Genomic DNA, 15,989 nt, shown 5'->3' on the forward strand with positions numbered 1-15,989 from the left:
AAGACAGGAACTTCAACAACACTTGATCACCTCTGAACTCCATGAGAAGCATGACTTATTTTTGCTAGACAAGTATCGAACCAAATTTAACCTGGTTAATAATGAACAAGTAAGAGGTAGCAAAGGTATCTGTGCCTTAAAACCAATGTTAAAAGAGAGTCACTGGCTTCAAACATCATATTAGTATTTCACTATCCAGGTATCCATGTATCACCTCCCATCACTAAAAGCTACCAGTCAGTCCCTGTCAGCTACTTCCATTTCCCTACTCCACTGCAAGAGTATTAAGAACAATTAAAAACGAAGTTTCTTTTTTTAACAATGTGTGTTAAGAACAAAAGCATTTTTCCTAAGCTTACATTCCAATCCTGTAACACATTCCAACTTAGTATTTGTTTTCTCTACCAGCATCATGACTACTCAGAAATACTAACTTTATAAATCCTCTCTGACAGCTTCATAATTAAAAACTGGAAGATGATGTGATCATACAGCTTTGTGTGATAGCTTCCAAACTTCAGTATGTTTTTGTCAAGGTTTATAGAGTGGAAAATAGCTAAGACAGAAAAAAAATCTAATTAAATGATTCCTCTACGGCAAAGCAGTGACATGTTCACTATTACTAGATAATGTCTGCTCAGTCAAGTCAAATATTAAAGTGATAAGCAGTTTAACTTCAAGTTTACTACTTCAGTCTTATTTTCTGTACGCCTCACATCAGTCTCTACATTGTCTCTGTAGAGTACCCTGAATGATTACTATTTAAGATGGACACTTTTGATATTTCAGTCACCCATCCTGAACCATTTTAAGTGCATTTCAGTTATTTAGAGAGACAGTCACACTGAGAAGTTGTTCTTAAGAGTTAAAATGCACGTGCTAAATATTAATTTCTGTAAACAATACAGGTGCTATACTTTGACTGCCTCACCTCTCTCATTTTAATCAAGTCTCCTATACACTAGAAGTTAACACACAGTGCTTTTAAAATCAGTTTGGTATAACCTTCTCTAAAGAACCTAGACCAGGGTGCAGGATGCTGGTCTCAATGTTAAACTGATTAGCTGTAGTGATACAGCACCAGACCAATTCTAAACTGCCTAAAAAATCACCTGTATTTTGTAGATGTTGGTCCTGCTACACACTCCCAAAAGTAACAAAGCTTTTAAAATCTGAAAGTAATGCCAGCTGAAGCATTTGTTTTTACCAGTGCCTAGAACATGACCGTGTATGATCTCTAGGTGGCTGAGGTTATGCTTTGCATTCTGGAGATCAGCTTTCTGGTATGCATACAGCACCATTAACATATCCTCTGTCGTGATGCTCTTTCACAAAGGTGTCATGGTGCACACTGGGTTGATACATGTGAAGATGTTTTTCAACAGCCATGGTGCTAAATAGACACAAGTCTGTCCTATTATACTAAGCAGATCAGTAAGAGTTTTGCATGAGAACACAACTTTATAATCACTGGGTTATCTGCATCCTGAGCAAAGGTGATAAGTAAATGGAGCACAACACACATCTACAACACAACCCGACCTTCCTTATAGCAGAGGATCTCTGACTTCTCTAAATGTAGTTGTTCCCCTGTTTAAAAAAAAAGTATTACAAACACGATACAGTTTATTGCAGTCAATGTCTTGCAAAATGCAGGTTAACACTTAAAATTACCTGACAAGAGAAAGGAATAATCTCAGAAGCAGAATTTTTACTCTATGTTGCTGTTATTGAAGAGTCAGTTTAATCCCAGGTTCTAGTGCAGCTTTCAAATCCATACTTTCAATACGTTCTCACACAAAAGGCACAAATATTTTATGCATCAACTGGCTGCTCAGTTTGTTATTTCAACCACTGACCAACAAACCCCCAAGTTAACATCCTGTCTTTGCTGAGAAGAAAGACATACCTAGTATGTAGATAGTCTTCTGATCACTTCTCTGACCAAGGGAATTGGTCACCCTACAAATATAAGTCCCAGTGTAGTTGTAAGTCAATGGGCTGCTGAACTGCAGAGTGTTGTTGACAGACAGCAATCCTTCAGGCCAGTGTCCATCCAACCTGAAACAAAACAGGTAGTTTTATTTTAATTCTAAATCTGACTAGTTTAAAAATCATGTCTGCTATAGTCTAGAGAAATTTCATCCCTGTGCTCTGACACCATCAGTGGGTTCTCATCAGATATTCTCAGTGAGTACCTGAATATTTAGGATTTGGTTTCTGTGCCAGATCCTTTCACTTCCAGATCTGCTGGCACTAGCAAGCAGTCTACCAATGACCATTATTACGACTATGAAAACATTATCTTAATAGAACTCGGAGGAACAGTCCAAGCCAAGCTCTAAAAACTAAGTCAAATGAAGAAGTACTTTGTACTGCTGTCAGGATTATCTGCCTGTTCTTTCACATCCAGTTAAGCCATGACAATAAATGTCCTGTCAGTATACGCTTAGTTTACAGCACACTGACTAGCATTTCTGAAAAGAGTTCAGGCAGTTTCTTCCCTCTTCATCTGCCTTTTCTCATCCCCATCACTTTTCCATCCAATTTACAGCATGGAAATGAAACATGGTGCTTGGGGATGCATTTGAGAATGCACGCCCCAAAACTCACTCAAGCCCTATGTAATTTCATGCCATCGATTCCACTGTGCTTTTATCCAAGCATCTATAACAGTTAAGCAAGACTAAATCAATATTCAAAACAGTGATCACCACGGCTCAGCATCTTAGAAGCGTTTAGAAAGAATGATTTTACAAGTAGTAGTTAACAAATACCACCCCCAGACTTTCAAATAGGTACTCAAATGGAAAAAAAAGACAAACCAAACAATTCACAGCAAATGTGATCTCCAACAAACATAGGCTGAAGACAACACTCTCATTACTTTGCTAACAGTGATTGTTGCCCAGAACTGCTTCAGCCATTTAAAGCTAACAAAAGTAATTAAGCATGTGCTTCTTAATTCATTGTATCAGAAATATTTTTTAAAACCTTATAAAACTGTCCATTGGTTTGAAAGTCACATTCTAACAAAGTTCTCATATATGCAACATTTTAAAATATTATTGACCAAGAAAAGATGTCTATCCTCGCAAATCCAATGTCACCTTTGCTTCCAATGGATCAAGTTTTCCTGGTGTGGTAGACCAAAAAAAAAAAAAAAAAAAATAGCTTTTTTGAAACCAGTAAGTTAGCACAGTATTTCAATGAAGCCACTCATACGTTCAAGAAACCCTTCTTTTGCATAGAATTGGTTTTATTTTGTTTTCCCTTGAAGTTCCTCATTCATCAGTGTTACAGCTTCTTGGATAGGCTTTGTTGAACAAAAAGGTACACTAGTCTTATCTGAGAAAACTAAGTTTTACTTGTAAAAGTTGGTTCAGTTTTAACCTTAAGTTTAAAAGTGAATTCTGGAGCTTGAAGTGCTTGAAATATTTCTATATATTATTTATATATTAAATATTTGTTTCTTCTGGAATTTGAAATAGAGCTTGTATTGATTAGTTCTTGCACACATCTTAAATTCAAATCAGAGAATTAAGAACCTATTTCATGTGAAGAAACAAGTATATTTATTGGGCTTTGCTCTGTATACTGCAACACACATGGTTTGGTCTGCTTTATTAGGCAACTACACAAGAGATTTTGTCCTAAGAGTAAAGACAAACTGTTCAGGCTTTTAAATTCACAAGATAGCCACCTATACTCACACATACTCCTTTTAAAATGCTGGGTAACAGAACTGCAACCCAATATAAGCATATACTCAGGTGTTTGTGGTAAGACGTTGTACTCTTTCCATCATGTGGCAAGCCCCTTTTTGTAACTATTTACCTGGTCCATGTGAATTCCATAGGTAATGGGTTTGCATCAGCATTACATCTCAGCTGCACATTCTCTCTTCCAATGAACCAGTTTCCATCATAGCCAGTTACTGAGACTTCTGGGGCATCTGACAACAAAAAAAAAGGCAACCTATCAACAATCGCAGTATTTTCCTCAAACAAGAATGGTTTTAAAATATTACTGAACAAGAAAATAAGGCTGTCCTTGCAAATCAATGTCACTTTTGCTTCCAAAGGATAGCTTTTTTTCCTGCTGTGGTAGTCCAAGTTCTGCTCAGAGCAGCAGGTGGTTTTTTTTGCTTGCTTGTTTATTTATCTCCTCCTCTCCCCCATTTCCAAGCCACAGAACAACAATTTGCAGCAGAGGATGAGATCAGGAACAGTTGTTTCATCAGTGCGACTGTCCTTCTATGTGCTTTTAGCAAACATACAGCACTTGGGAAAAGTGAGAGGGTTTCAGAAGTAAAGGGTCCCTTTAACAAGGTCTTTTGGGAGTGAGGAACAGTAATTTAGAGCTACTTTTCATGGCAGAGGATCACAATCAGCATTTTGGGAATCCAGGTAATTAGGAAACCCTAAATCACAGGTATCAGTTAAAAAAGGGTAAGAGTTATCCATTGGCATCATAATATGGAGTTGTGTTGTTATGGTTTTAAAAAGCAAGGCCACTGCAGATAAGCCAGAGAGGCCTAGGGAAATAATTCAGAACCCCGAGAACAGCAGAACCAGTATGATTTGGTAAAACCTCCTCCAGCAGGGATGGACGAGCAGTTACAAAAGCTGTAAACTAAGCTGTAAGCTTAAGGCAGGACTGAAGGAAGAGTAGAGACTGGAAACAAAATCTCCAGTTCTGTCCTCTTGCCGTCCTACTACACAACGTTACAAGTTCTGAAACATGCCTCAGCGCTAATCTCATACAAAAACAAGTTTAAGACCATTTCACTTTAAATGATAACTTCATTCTCATTGAAAAGAACAAATAGCCTTTACTTCCATTGGTGTAGGAACAGCTCTGTGACAAAATAAACCACTACTAATCACTATTTTATACCCAGGTAAGTGATTCTTTGCCAAACAGAACAAAAAGAAGCCCACATGAGATTCTAGTCAAATGAAAAGAGCAAAGTTTAGTTTTCTCACCTACCACACTTCTTTTAATTGAATTGACAGATTTCTGTGATTTAGACATTTTAAGGCAGCACACAGGTAAGACAGGCTACCAAAGGACAAACTTGAAAATATCTGACTTTAGTCAAAAAGAAAAAACAAGGCAGCTTATTTGTCTTAACTGTTTTCAGCTAAGGGTTGTAAGCCCTCTTGCTTCATATTCATGTGTCGTAAAGCAGAAATTTGTTAAGCAAGCCTGGTACAGGTTTGCATTACATAAACAATCTGAAGCTGACAAACAAGTATTAGTAATGTATATAATACATTCTTGTTTCCTTGTGCAAATTGGAGTGGGAAAAGCTTAGTGAGTAATTTGAAAATAACTTACTGACCCCCAGAGGACTTACTGTCAACTTGTTACCTCAAGCATGAATCTTCATTAGAATTCTTTTTTTAACACAGCTGAAATTGTAAGGCATTATAAACAGTTCAGGGATAAACTGAGTTTGTTATTTTGTCTGTAATCTCTTCGTTGTTAAATATGAACATGAATAATAACATTTACCCTTAATAAAATAAATAACCAAATAAAAAAAAATAACCAAAATAAAAAAATAGCAACATAATAGTATTCTGGCTTCAGATTTATTTTTTCTTTTTTGTTATTTTAATACAGAGACTCTCCTACCTCTTATCACCTGTATGTCTATAGTTTCAATTTCCCTTTTTTTTCCCCTGGAGCAGTAAGTGCTTGTCTGCTTCTTGTAGAAGGTATACACTGATAAAGAGGTTGCTTACAAGATATAGACCAAGTGTTAACCACCTTACAGAATACTTACACTGTATGTCCAACACCTGAGGGTATCTTATGTCCTTTTCCAAAGCAGGGTGCCTTACAATGCAAGTTATGAGTCTTCCTCTTGCAAATCGTGTAGGGACAATCACATACTGGCTTACAACTGTCACTGTTCCATTTGGAAAGACAGTAGAGCTGGATTCCATTTCACCCAGACCTCCTTCCCAGTCAATCTCTGCAGCAGGTTTTCCAGTGGCTGCTGTGCAAGTGGCTGCTACTGTCCTATTGGCACCATCTATGAGAGGGCTTGGTCCTTTCATTAAGCTCACAACAGGTTCAACTAAGGAGGGAAAAGAAGCAAATTTAAACAAGGCTCCACATCTTTATTGCTATATAGAAGAGTCAAACAAGATCTAATTGTTTGCAAAAGCCCATGCTAACCACATACCCCAGAAATAAGCCCATGTCACATAGAGATGACAGCTCTACCAATCTTTGGCTGCTGAAATCCTTCACCTCTGTCCACTCATCCAATTGAAGGTTACTCCTTCACTACACTGAATGCATTGACAAAGAACTCCAACCTGCTTAGGTTCACTGTATCAAGCATAGTGCCTCAGCTACCACAGCTGAGAAACAGCTGAAGATGTCATGATGAAACTGTACTTCATTTTTTTCAGAAAGCCCAGATTCTGCTGCACTTGTGAGCAACAGAATACTTAAAGTATTACTCCATACTATTAGTTTTTGTCAATTCAAAGCTACCTGATTCACTGTTTTAACAACCAGCATCAAGAGTTTAAGCTCCTGCTGATCAGTACATCAAAAATTGATTCCACGATGAGGATAGTTAACCTCTAAAAACTTATCTTTATATGTACATGTACACATGTACATTATATATAAAAATATTATGTACACAAATGTAAATAATTTTTATATACATTTTGTATGTTTGATGTACAAATACATTGTTTCTATATATAGGTATAATTTTACCTATACTTATTCTTTTGAGTAGGTTACCCAAGAAGGTGGTGGAATCACCATCCCTGGAGGTAGTCACGAAATATGTGGACATGGCACTTTGGGACATGGTGTAATGGAAAACAAAAATCAAACAAACAAAACGACACCAAAACTCAATACTACATCCAAGACTCAAGAAATCCACAAATGAAAGGACCTGATCTCCTTGTAAATCCCACTGCCCACCTCACAATTTTAGAGGTGAAAAAAAAAACTTTCTTTCAAAAGGAAGATCCTATGTCTACTGTTGAAAGCCACAGACTGGAAAACTTTTAGATAGATTTCCTTCTTAAAATTTAAGACATGTTTCATCCCTGTACAAGCTATCTACCAGTTGCAGCCAGAAACACTGCTGCTTCAGATGAAAATCAAGGTTTTAGTGTCTAGGATGGCCCCTTTCTATCATCAGTATTGTAACATGTAGGTTTCCCATTACATAATGAGGCTATGGGGGTCATCTGAAATGAAACCATCACTACACACAGCAAAGCTTCAGAATCCATCTCAGTGGACTAGCCCTCACTGATCACAGAGCAGGGACTACTCTTGAAAGTTCTGTGTGGAAGGAAAAGTGCAGGTCACAGAACTTCTTTCCATGGAATTGAAACTGCCTCACACATCCTCAAATTCAATAGTGGAGTCCGCAATACCTGTGTGAGATACTTCACCTATCTACGCTTTCAAAAGATAATTGAAGAAATATTTTCAGCTTGAGTGAGTTCAGGGGCAGAATCAGGTTTTGCTTGTTCGCTGCTCATTCTGACACTGCTCATGGCTGAAGAAGGTGGTTTATTATTTGCTCAATTACACTACAAAGAAAGGCAGCCACAAAATGGCTAACATAAAATGATGTGTTTTGTTCTGTGTCTAGCAGTGCTTAAAGAATATACCTTATTAGCAAACTGAAGGCTTTGTGGGCAGATACCTCATGAGAGTGGGTTATTTCCTCCTTTGTTTCTCTGAGCGCCTACTCAATGCCCTGCTGTGAATTAACCAACAGCAGGGGGTTTCCACCAAGTCCTACTATTCTAGATCTCAAGCATGAGAGCTTTCCAAAACTCAATTCCCTGCTCTCCAACATGAGCAACAGCTAAAGCTTTCTGCACTAAACTTGGATATTTGAATTACTGTACATATGCATCATTCTATCATCTGGAAAAAGCCTTTAGAACCCAGCATAGATTAACACTTTATAGCTTTGCTATCTGATTTGCAACTTGCTTTCCCTGGCTTAATGTAAACATTACCATCTTGCTCCTTCTGAATCACCAGTATTAACCTTTTCAACAGCTTCTGTATTATTAGAATGCAGAAGTAAACACTCAAATTTACATTTTCTGTCTTTGAAGCACAAAAATACTAATTTTTGCTGTATTCCACTTTGCTGCCCAAGATACCTATCACAATGAAATAATTTAAATTATAGCAGATATCATTAACTTTTCATGCCAGAACTTACAGATCCAAATCATTTCAACTGGAAATAGTTTAATGTACTCTATTCCTTTGAATTTTCTTCAAAACAAAAGACCCCACAACTCCAGAATTTTTCCTCTACCCCTTTCTGAAGGGATACATAAGTAAACAAGAAGTCTTAATTAGGGTAGCAGAGATCTCCAGATCCAAAGCAGACTACTCAGTGCGCTGCTTCACTTACCATGCTTTGAGGAAAAATTGTTTTCAAGTTCTAAGGGAACAGCAGCCAGGGAACAGCATCTAGACTCATTTTAAAAGCATAGCTTCTCCGAAGATTATCAGCATTATTAGGAAAAAAGCATACATTGTTTTCAAGTGGTATCTGAAGTGTGTGAGCTTGGCCTGTTTCAGTTCATTGTGTAATTCTTAACGCTTGTCAGAAAGACACAAAGCTGAGCTATTTAGAACTACAGAAAATACACTTATTGCCGGGCTGGTATGTTTTGGTGCTTTAGTAGTTTGGGTTTTTAAAACACTTCACAAATCGTTAGGCTTCTCTTGTCCTGTCTTCCCATATATCATGATTCTTGGAACACACATCAACTCCAAGATAATCCAACAGCCACCAACCAAAAAGGGGAAAGCAACTCCTCTTTTCCTACTTCTGTACTCAGTTCTTCAGGATTGCTTTGTCCCAGCAACTGAAGCAAAATCAGCAGAAAACCTGGTGCTGCAACCTTTCTAGCTGTTTCACTCACGGATTGAAATAAACATGTTAATTAATCCATTGGCCTCTCACCACTCACAACAGGAAATAATCTTAATGGTTTTAGATTTTGTTTTGTTACACAGTTTTTTTGTGTTGTTGTTGTGGAGTGTTTGGGGCTTATTTATTTTAGTAGTTTATTTTTGTTTGGGGTTTTGTTAGTTTTGTTTGTACTTTTGTGTGTGTGTGTCTTTATTTTTTTTTGGGGGGGGGGTTTGGTTGTTTTCAATTTATATTTTATTTTGAGAAGAGACAGTTCAATAATTTATCTGCTTGATACTTTTTCTTGGCCCAGAGTACTGCACAGTACTTAAGAAGGATGTGTATTCCTCACCAACCTGCACTTCTCAAACACCATTACTTTTCCAGAGCTGTTTGAGAAGACCCATTTTCCATGCTGACACTTATCTTCCTTTAATTCCTTACTGTAAAAATTTCTAGACTAGCATGTCTGCTCATGCTGACAGATGTACACCATGGACATTCCCATCTGTGCAGCTTGTTCCTCCCTTGCAGCTCTGCTGAGAGGTCTTGTTCTTTCACAGGCTAGCTATTTTATCAATACACATGCTGAGAAATCCAGCTTAGCATAATAGAGCCAAACAGAACCAAATGTTAAAACCAGTCATGTACAGTGCTCAAGCTACTAAAATTAGGCCTCTGCAAGCTATCCTGCCACACACCATCTCTTCTGCCTTCAAACACCAGCTTGGCCAGCTCAGTCAGTATCTTGAGGAAAAAAGCCCACAAAATTCTTTGCCAATTTTTTACCCCAGTTTGAAGAACTATTTTGGACAAGGTCAATACACCTCTTTGACCCAAGAAGTATTTTTGTATTTTCACTGTATTAACTTCTTTGACAGTGCATTTCCTCAAGATAACACAAAGAACTACATGAAGCAAACAAGGAGCAAAGGCAACAAATGTGGCAAATCTGGTAAGCTTGAGGAAAACAGAGCTAAACATGGTCTTAAGTGAGCAATGTACTGTGGCCAAATACTGGACATTTTACCCCATAGTTACTTTTTCCTGCATGTGTTTAGGTGTCTCTGCCTTGCAGCATACAAGCATCTGCTACCTAGAATTGCTTAGGTTGGAAAAGACCTTTAAGATCACCAAAAGCCCAAAGTTAGCCTCATGCTGTCAAGCCCACCACTAAACCACGTCACTAAATGCAACATCTACCTATCTTTTAAACACATCCAATGGACTCAACTGCTTGGCTTCCCAGTTGTTGGCACCAAATCACTGAGAAGCTTACAACTGTCAGCAACCATCTACTTAAACTATGAAAAAAATGATAAATAAATATAATTATGACCAATATATGCCTGAGAAATAGTTATTTACCTCTTCTAACTGCAATTCTTGATTATATCTAATGCAGAATAAACTTACAAGCTGTAATTTTGCTTTCTAAGTTCCTCTTCAAGTTTTCTATAAACCTAAAATTTGAAGGGCAAAGTGGACACAACCAACACACAGAGAGGAAATTCAGATAAAAAAACTCTAACCAAACAAAACCAAACAACACAGAAAACACCACAAAGCTTTTTCTCAAAATTTTTTGAGGAATATAAAGATTAAAAATTACTGTGAGGTACCAGTTCATTGGCTTGCAAGTCTGTAGTTTAATATTTGTTAGGACTTTATCTTCATTCTAGGGGTGAGTCCTTCATATCTCACATTGTCCACCAGTACTTCATGGAAAGGGGAGATATAATTGATTTGCTGCTATTGTATATGTAATAGAATTTTTTATTTATATAAATCAATGTATTGCAGGTATATAAGATAAGATATAAGATAAAGGATGCTTAAAATATGTGGAAAAAAGGACTGGTCAATTGGGAGGATTATAGAGATGTAGCGAGAGAATGCAAAGATGCAACAAGGAAAGCCAAGGCCCTCCTGGAACTGAATCTCACCAGAGGGGTGAAGGAAAACAAGAAGAGTTTTTTTAACTATATCAATGATAAATGGAAGAGCAGGCAAAAGGTGGGCACACTGATGAATGAGAGGGGAGATACAGTAACTGATGATGTAGAGATGGCAGAGTTGCTGAATGCCTTCTTTGCCTCAGTCTTCGCTCCTATAACCAGACCTTAGGAACCTCAGTCTCTAGAAGCAAGGGAGCAGAACTGGAGAGATATGGACATTCCACTGGTCAGTGAGGGAAAGGTTAGAGATCTCCGATTCCATCTGAAGACACGCAAATCCATGGGGCCTGATGGGATGCAGCCACGAGTGCTGAGAGAGCTGGCTGATAGTGTTACTGAACCTCTCTCCATCATCTTTGAAAAGTCAGGGCGAACAGGAGAGGTGCCAGATGACTGGAAGAAAGCAAATGTCACTCCAGTCTTCAAAAAAGGCAAGAAGGAGGACCCAGGCTACTACAGACCAGTCAGCCTCACCTCCATCCCTGGAAAGATGAAGGAGCAGCTCATCCTGGAGGTCATCTCTAACCACATGGAAGACAAGGTGGTCATCAGGAGTAGCCAACATGGATTTACCAAGGGGAGATCCTGTCTAACTAATCTGATAGCCTTCTATGAAGTTATGACCAAGTGGGTAGATGAGGGAAGAGCAGTGAATGTCATATCTTGACTTCAGTAAAGCTTTTCATACTGCCTCCCATAACATCCCCATAGAAAAGCTCAGGAGATGTGGCATAGATGGCTGGTCAGTGAGGTGAATTGCAAACTGGCTCCACAACAGAGTTCAGAGGGTTGTCATCAGTGGCACAGAGTCAACTGGGAGGCCTGTGGCAAGTGGTGTCCCCCAGGGATCGGTATTGGGTCCAGTTTTGTTCAGTTTCTTTATCAACGACATGGATGAGGGCATTGAGAGTACCCTCAGCAAGTTCCTGATGATACAAAACTGGGAGGATTGGCTGACACCTGTCAGGCTGTGCAGCCATCTAACGTGACCTGGACAGGCTGGAGAGCTGGGTGCAGGCAAACCTCATGAAGGTTAATAAGGACAAGTGCAGGGTCCTACATCTGGGGAGGAATAACAACAGGCACCAATACAGGTTAGAGGCTGCCCTGCTGGAAAGCAGCTCCACAGAGAAAGACCTTGGAGTGCTGGTGGACAGCAAGTTCTCCATGGAGCAACAATGTGCTCTTGTGGCCAAGAGAGCCAATGGGATCCTGAGATGCATCAGGAAAGGTGTGTCCAGCAGATCTAGGGAAGTTCTTCTACCTCTCTGCTATGCCCTGGTGAGACCACACCTGGAATACTGTGTCCAGTTTTCGGCTTCCTAGATCAAGAGAGACAGAGACCTGCTGGAGAGGATCCAGTAGAGAGCCACAAGGATGATTAGGGGACTTGAGCATCTCCCCTATGAAGAGAGACTGAGATCCCTGGGGCTGTTTAGTCTTGAGAAGAGAAGACTGAGATGATCAATGTCTATAAATGTGAGGGGTGGGTGTCAGGAGAAGGGGGCCAGGCTCTTTTCAGTGGTATGCAGCGATAGGACAAGGAACAACGGGTTCAAACTTGAACAGAGAAGATTTCACCACATTATTTATTATAGGACCTGGGATAATGGCTTCAAACTGGAAGGATTTGGATTTAGATTACACATTAGGAAAAAATTCTTCCCTCTGAGGGTGGTAAGGCACTGGAACAGGTTGCCTAGAGAAGTTGTGGAGGCTCCAAGCCTGGAAGCATCACAGTATCACAGTGTATCAGAGGCTGGAAGGGACCTCAAGAGATCATCAGGTCCAACCCCCCTGCCAGAGCAGGATCACTTAGGGTAGTCCGCAAAGGAATGCATCCAGGTAGGTTTTGAAAGTCTCCAGAGAAGAAGACTCCACAACACCCCTGGGCAGCCTGTTCCAGTGCTCTCTCACCCTCACTGTAAAGAAGTTTCTCCTCATGTTGAGGTGAAATCTTCCATGTTCAAGTTTGAACCCATTGTTTCTTGTCTTATCACTGTGAACCACTGAAAAGAGCCTGGCCCCCTCCACTTGACACCCACCCCTCAGATATTTATAGACACTGATCAGATCCCCTCTCAGTCTTCTCAAGACTAAACAGCCCCAGGGATCTCAGTCTCTCTTCAGAGGGGAGATGCTCAAGTCCCCTAATCATCCTCATGACTCTCCATTGGATCCTCTCCAGCAGGTCTCTGTCTCTCTTGAACTGAGGAGCCCAAAACTGGGCACTATTCCAGGTAGGGTCTCACCAGGGCAGAGTAGAGAGGTAGAACTTCCCTTGACCTGCTGGACACACCTTTCTTGATGCATCCCAGGATCCCATTGGCTCTCTTGGCAACAAGAGCACATTGTTGCTCCATGGAGAACTTGCTGTCCACCAACACTCCAAGGTCTTTCTCTGTGGAGCTGCTTTCCAGCAGGGCAGCCTCTAACCTGTATTGGTGCCTGTTGTTATTCCTCCCCAGATGTAGGACCCTGCACTTGTCCTTATTGAACTTCATGAGGTTTGCCTGCACCCAGCTCTCCAGCCTGTCCAGGTCACGTTGGATGGCTGCACAGCCTGACAGGTGTCAGCCAACCCCCCAGTTTTGTATCATCAGGAACTTGCTGAGGGTACTCTCAATGCCCTCATCCAGGTTGTTGGTAACGATATTGAACAAAACTGGACCCAGTACTGATCCCTGGAGGACACCACTTGCCACAGGCCTCCAAGTTGACTCTGTGCCATTGAGGATGACCCTCTGAACTCTGTTGTGGAGCCAGTTTGCAATTCACCTCACTGAGCAGCCATCTATGCCACATCTCCTGAGCTTTTCTATGGGGATGTTATGGGATGTTATGTGTTCAAAGACAGGTTAGATGGAGCTTTGAACAGCCTGGTTTAGTGGAAGGTGTCCTTGCCCATGGCAAGGGGGCTGCAACTAGATGACCATTAAGGTCCCTTCCAACTCAAATAATTCTATGATCTGGAATAAAAATAAAAATCTCAGAAATAAGAGCTGACTAGAAGAGATGAGGGAGAACAGCAGGAACAGGAACCTCTTACTGTGCATTGATAAAGCACAACAGCTGAAATCTGAAATTGAAAGACTGCTACACTAGCAATAGATACAGCCACCTGTAGCACAGACAGAAGAGTCACATGGCTACACCCTTTGTCTATCATAGAACTTCTCAAGTTAGTTGTTTCAAATTGGATTAAGCCACTTGCTTTGATGCGTTTACTTTGCCCCACCTTGTGGTGAAAGCCAGTTCACATACTGTGGTACAACCATCTGACTAACCTCATCTAGTGTTCTACTACTGTGGAAAGCAGAAACTGAAGACCAAGAGGATAATAAAAAATTTGTTTGTGAAAATAGAGTCACTGAAGACCTTGACTGTAGAAAATTTCACTTGAATTCTTGCAGTGGACACAGAAGTCACTGACCCTCTTATAAGAGGGTATAATACCTTAAGGAAGAGGGCAAGTAAAGAGATTAAATCATTTCACTTCATACTGCACTGTCACTTAAGTCTAGCTGTGCTTCACTACTAGTACTGTACAACAGCAAGGCAGACCCCTCAAGATGATAAAATTAGTGTAGTTTATGGGAAAAACTGACTTTATATAAACCTCACATTATGACTGCCCACAACCAGTAAAGGCCTTTAATTACCTCTTCCTTCCCACAACTCCTTGTAGTAGTCCAGGCAGTTTTGCTTTCACATTGGTACTGTGCAAAGTTTGCATGACCAGGCTCAAGCAGCTACCTTACTCCATCATATTAGCAACACATTTCTGAGGGCATTTGGTCAAGGTGGTAGCTCAATCTGTGTTTGGCAGCTCTTCCACACACACAGAGGTCCCCAGGATTAGCACTGCCAGGTCTAACTTCTAAACATTTGGACAGTGCTTTAGATTAGCACAATGCCTGAACAGCAATGGCTTATTTATTTTTAATACCTGGACAATTAAAGAGCAAGTTCTACAGCAGCAAGAACCAAAAGAAGACTCCTCAGTCACGGCAGTAAGAACACCAAAACACCTGGTATGAAAGACAGGTGAATATATTTTTGTATTTTGTTTGGGTTAAAAAGGTAAAACACAACATATTAACAAGCTTGCAGAATTCCACTAACAGTTTGTGCTGTCGATGTCATCTCCTTGAATAAAGAGGTTGACTTACCCAGTACTGTCACAGTTATTGATGACTCTGTATTTCCAAGTGGGAATGTAACTGCCTTGCAAATGTATTCTCCTGCATCGGAAAAGCTCACGTTTTTTAAGACGATTGTTGCATCAGTGAGTGAGTAGTTCTTAAATGACACTCTTCCCTGGTAGTCTTCTTGAATAGATATTCCATATTTAGGATGATGCACTGCAATAGTCTGTGAACTTTTACCATGTGTCTTCTCCCAAGAAACTTGTGTTATTGTTTCATTTACATCAATTATGCATTTGAGTTCAACCTTCTTCCCCCAAACTGCTGTCACTTGAGGGTGAACAATTGGTCCAGCTAAGGCACCTAAAAAACAAAGCAGTTGTTAGTTCCTATACAAGAGGGTTACACCTCTAAGTCTTTGAATTAAATCTTCTTCAGTGATTGGCTTGACTTTGTCAAAAAGAATTCCTACTTTCTTCTGAAGAACTGTATTCTACCTGAGTCACAGCAGTGTGGAAACATTCCAAAGCACACTTTAAATAGAAAAAAGCTAGGTGTAGATCAACCATGCTTCAGAGAATACTATCACTAATAGACAACTGTCCATAAAAATGATCTGATATTTGTGTAACTGGTGTATGGAGCATTGCATATATTGAGATCTACTGGAGAAACAGTCATCAGACATGGTACCTTAGCAATCTGATTACTGTTCCAGACCATCAGGGGGAAAAAAAAAAAAAATCAAATTTTATTTACTGCACTTATTTCTATTTTTAAAAGACAGGACTCCTAACAAAGATAATTTAGTGGGAAACTTCTACCACTTACCACTTCAGTAACTACTTAAAAAGCAAAGCAACAAAACCAGACACACCATCCTGAGAAACAACCCCCTACAAATCACTCCATCTTAACAGTAATAGTTAACCTAGGAAT

At 39.8% G+C, this 15,989-nt stretch overlaps 1 protein-coding gene across 1 annotated transcript in view; it reads right to left on the reverse strand.

Moving 5' to 3' along the window:
* The window catches only part of NECTIN3 (nectin cell adhesion molecule 3), a 34,468-nt gene that overhangs the window by 5,257 nt on the left and 13,222 nt on the right, over window positions 1–15,989 (reverse strand). Inside the window, exons 2-5 of the mRNA XM_054385007.1 lie at window positions 15,075–15,413; window positions 5,795–6,091; window positions 3,838–3,955; window positions 1,910–2,061 (exon numbers count right to left, since the gene is read on the reverse strand). Of these exons, the coding sequence (XP_054240982.1) occupies window positions 1,910–2,061; window positions 3,838–3,955; window positions 5,795–6,091; window positions 15,075–15,413 (906 nt within the window). The remainder of the gene's footprint in view (window positions 1–1,909; window positions 2,062–3,837; window positions 3,956–5,794; window positions 6,092–15,074; window positions 15,414–15,989) is intronic.

The sequence above is a fragment of the Indicator indicator genome, chromosome 1, assembly GCF_027791375.1.
Source record: "Indicator indicator isolate 239-I01 chromosome 1, UM_Iind_1.1, whole genome shotgun sequence".
Lineage (NCBI taxonomy): Eukaryota > Metazoa > Chordata > Aves > Piciformes > Indicatoridae > Indicator > Indicator indicator.